This window comes from Mus caroli, unplaced genomic scaffold, assembly GCF_900094665.2.
Source record: "Mus caroli unplaced genomic scaffold, CAROLI_EIJ_v1.1 scaffold_16721_1, whole genome shotgun sequence".
In the NCBI taxonomy this organism is placed as follows: domain Eukaryota; kingdom Metazoa; phylum Chordata; class Mammalia; order Rodentia; family Muridae; genus Mus; species Mus caroli.
This window is the reverse complement of record NW_018389724.1, coordinates 17,832-21,764: the sequence shown is the minus strand read 5'-3', so window position 1 is coordinate 21,764 and position 3,933 is coordinate 17,832. Positions and strand designations below refer to the sequence as shown.

Genomic DNA, 3,933 nt, shown 5'->3' with positions numbered 1-3,933 from the left:
CTTCTAATCTCTCCCCAGGTATTCTTCCCTGATGTTAACTTTTCCTCGGGTTCAAGACCCGTGGAAAGGCCTGTATACTTATTTGGTGCACCATGTTTCCTCTTTGCTCCTGCTCTCTCTCCCCACTTTACTTCTGATAGACTGTCTTGAATTTCGTACAGAATTCTCCACCCTGCCTTAACCACTTGTTGACATGTGAAAAGGAACAAAAGGGCTTTTAACACTAGAGAAAGTTCAATACCAGACATACCTTGTAAAGCTGTAATGCGCGGTTTCTCGGCGCCACTTATCCTGGGCTTTCGTCCCCACTGGCAAGAACACGCTCAGGACAACTGGAATCTTCTGCAGCAAAAGCTTTATTGCTCACTTCTTCAGGAGCCAGTGGAGAAGAGAGAGGAAAATGGCGGAGCCCCATCTCTTTTATGGAGGATTGTCCTCTGCCTCGGACATGTCGCTCCCTGATTGGCTGCAGCCCATCGACTGGAGTTGTCCTCACAGGGAAGAGCACATGGAGTGGAAAGCTACCCCGGCACATGCGCAGCTTGCTTGTTTACTACTTAGAATACGGGTGTCAGTGCCATCTTATAATGGCGAATGTGAAGGCGGCTCCTCACACATCAGGTAATAATTCTACTGTAAAGGAAAATGTCATGGCAATGATGTACACAGTGGTGACTCCCATGCTGAATCCTTTCATCTATAGCCTGAGGAACAGAGACATGAAGGGAATCCTAGTTAGAGTTGTCTGCAATAAGAAAATCAGTTTGAAATGGTAGCTATTACGATTTTTACCTAATTTTATGTAATAAATGTATGGATATTAATATTTTATGGCAGGTGCTGTCCATCATCATATAGCCCACATAGTCCAATAGACAAAAGAGAGAAAGTTTAGTGGAGTAGTCAAAGTAAGGAAGATCATCTTTGATATTCATCTACATATTCCTTCTTACCTAGCATAAATGATCCTGGAAATGCGTAATGAAGGAAGTATTGCCAAATATGATCTACATTCCTGGCATTCTTAAGTTACTTCAACATTTTATCATTCTATCCTAACTTCTGTGTTGTCTGGGGTATCTGTTAAAATAGTATAAGCAGTTGATTTATAACAATGAAATCTCTCCACCACCCAACCTCCTTCTACAGGATTTCCACACTGATTTTGACATAATTTTTACTCTTAGCTCCTTTCATATTTCCCAGTTCATATTAATTTTTTTACCAGTTTTAACCTTGAGCAAATTTGGGGGAATTGTTTTGTACAACAGTGTCTTTTTTATAACTTTGGTGTTATTTTGATTAAAAACCAGGGACCATTCCATTTAATTTACTTCTCTAAGATGAGGGAAAGAAGAAAGAAGGCTAGAATTTGGTAATGCCTCATGTGAATTTCATATTTTACTTTGTAAAATATCCATTTCTAGTGGATGGCTTTATTTTATACTTCTGACCATCTCAAGGAGATAGAAAATTTCCTGTTTCACAAACTGAAGAATGTGAGCTGCAGTGACTTCTCATCTCACACAAATAAGCAATGGGTCAGTGATTATGAGACCATAGATCAATTCCACTCTTTTGTCTCATTTATGTAGAAAGATAATTTTTTCTTTATGTTTTTTATATTCTTTGCTTCACTATTGCATGTAATAACTTTGTTCCATTTATATCCTCTGTTGGCCTTGGTAGGGTGATGACACAAAACACTTTTTACTCTGCTGATCCCCCATACAAACACATACACACAAACACCTTTGCCGTGGCCATTATCATCATCATCATCATGTGAAAACAATCCTGCCTCTAGGGCTTCACTACATGGGGAACATCCCTACTTGAACCTCTGTGTAATCTTTAATAGGATTATGCACACCTTGAACTTTTATGCTCCCACACAGTCTTCTCTTTGTTTTGTTTCTTTAATTATTATGTCATCTTCCACCCAGTGATATACATAAGCACTTCAATGTATATATATATATATATATATATATATATATATATATATACACACAGGGGGTAGGGATGGAGGGAGAGAGAGACACATATATTTACAAAAGTTGATAATAGCTCATAGAATTTTGAATTCTGCCTTTTTATTAAATAGTTTTAAATATTTATTATTGTTATTTTGCTATTCCCATGTAGTTAAGGTAGCACTGATTTTGGTCAGTGCTAAACACTGAAATCACATCATCATAGTATGACAGAATTATCAGGGGCAAACAGAAAAGATGTAAATTAAATCACTTTCCTTCTCATGTGAAAAACAGTTTAAAAGACAGAAATTATTATATATTCAATAGCAATGGCATTAGGTGAAGATATAAGAAGAAAGCAAAAGCTCTGCTGAGTAATACAAAACAGTACCTCAGTGCAAGAATAGAGCCTAGACACATATATAGCAAATGGGTGCCTTGTCTGGCCTCAGTGGGAGAGTATGTGCCTACTGTAGCAGAGACTTGATGCACCAGAGTGGGAGAATGACCGGGGGAGGGAGCTGCCTTCACTGAGGCAAGTGTTGAGGGGGAATAACAGGAAAAACTCTTCAAGGAGGACCAGAAGGGGGCAGCATTTGGGATTTAAATAAAGAAATAAAAGGGAAAATATGGCCTATAATGTACATGTCTTCAAAAAATCTAAATATTTAATTAGTACATAAAATCATACAATTGTATTAACAAACCACTGTGCAATGTGTATCATATGTAATGTAGAAGATGGACTGTGTCACCATGGTTTAAAGAGAAGAGAAGGAAGTGGGGAAAAAGAGAGGTTTGCTGAAAAACTGAACAAAGTATAAGTAAAAATCAGGCCAGGTGTGATGAATCATGCCTGAGATCTGAGCACTGAGAACGCTCCAGGCAGAAGGATCAATATAAATGTGAGTTCAGTCTCAATGCACAGAGAGATTCCGTAAAGTCAGCCTCATTGCACATGAGGCTGTGAGACCATTCCAAGCTGCACAGTGAGATCCTGCAGAGGAAATGAAACTCCAAAACATCAAAGTCTAACTTTGAAACATGGCATTTGCTCTAGGAAAAAGACTATTTGACAAAATATTGAACATAGAGTTACCATATGACTGAGAAATTGTACACTTGGACACACATATGACTGAGAAATTGTACACTTGGACACATAGCTACAACAGTTGTGGGATTCAAGCAAATGGTTATACTTCATTATGCATGCAAGTACAATGTATAATGGTCAATAAGCAAACCGAGCAATCAAATGATGGCCAGGTATATTCAGTATTATATTCACAGAATGAAACATTATTCAACAACATAAATGAATGAACTATTGGTAGATACTACTGTGTGGTTCTGTGGTAACAAGAAAGGCAACTGTCAAGACCAGATATTGAACAACTGAAAATTCAATTAAATGTCTTTTAAAAACATATGCTGTGAAACTGCCTTCCAAACATTTATGTTTTAGCCTATACATTTGTGGTGCTCTCAACCTTGGGCAAAGAAGCTTCTAATCAGAGTGGGTATTGGCTAATCTTTTGTTACTTTGGTTGGTTGGTTGGTTGGTTGGTTGGTTGGTTGGTTGGTTGGTTGTTTGATTGTGGTGTTTGTTTGTTTCTTTGTTTGTTTGTTTGTTTGTTTATTAGATATTTTCTTTATTTACATTTCAAATGTTATAACCTTTCCTGGTTTCTCTTCTGAAAATCCCCTATCCCTCCCTTCCCCTGCTCACAAACCCACCTACTCCCACTTCCTGGCCCTGGCATTCTTCTACACAGGGGCATAGAGCTTTAACAGGACCAAGGACCTCTCCTCCCATTGATGACTGACTAGGCAATCCTCTGCTACATATGCAGCTGGAGCTATGAGTCCCACCATGTGTACTCTTTGGTTGGTGGTTTATTCCCTGGGAGCTCTGGAGGTACTGGTTAGATCATATTGTTGTTCCTTCTAT

At 38.4% G+C, this 3,933-nt stretch overlaps 1 protein-coding gene across 1 annotated transcript in view; it reads left to right on the top strand.

Annotated features, from left to right (window-relative positions):
• LOC110288261 (olfactory receptor 1496-like) overlaps nucleotides 1-776 on the top strand; it is a 5,504-nt gene extending 4,728 nt beyond the window's left edge. The window contains exon 2 of the mRNA XM_021154655.1: nucleotides 617-776. Coding sequence (XP_021010314.1) covers nucleotides 617-776 — 160 coding nt within the window. The remainder of the gene's footprint in view (nucleotides 1-616) is intronic.
• Nucleotides 777-3,933: the final 3,157 nt, after the last annotated feature.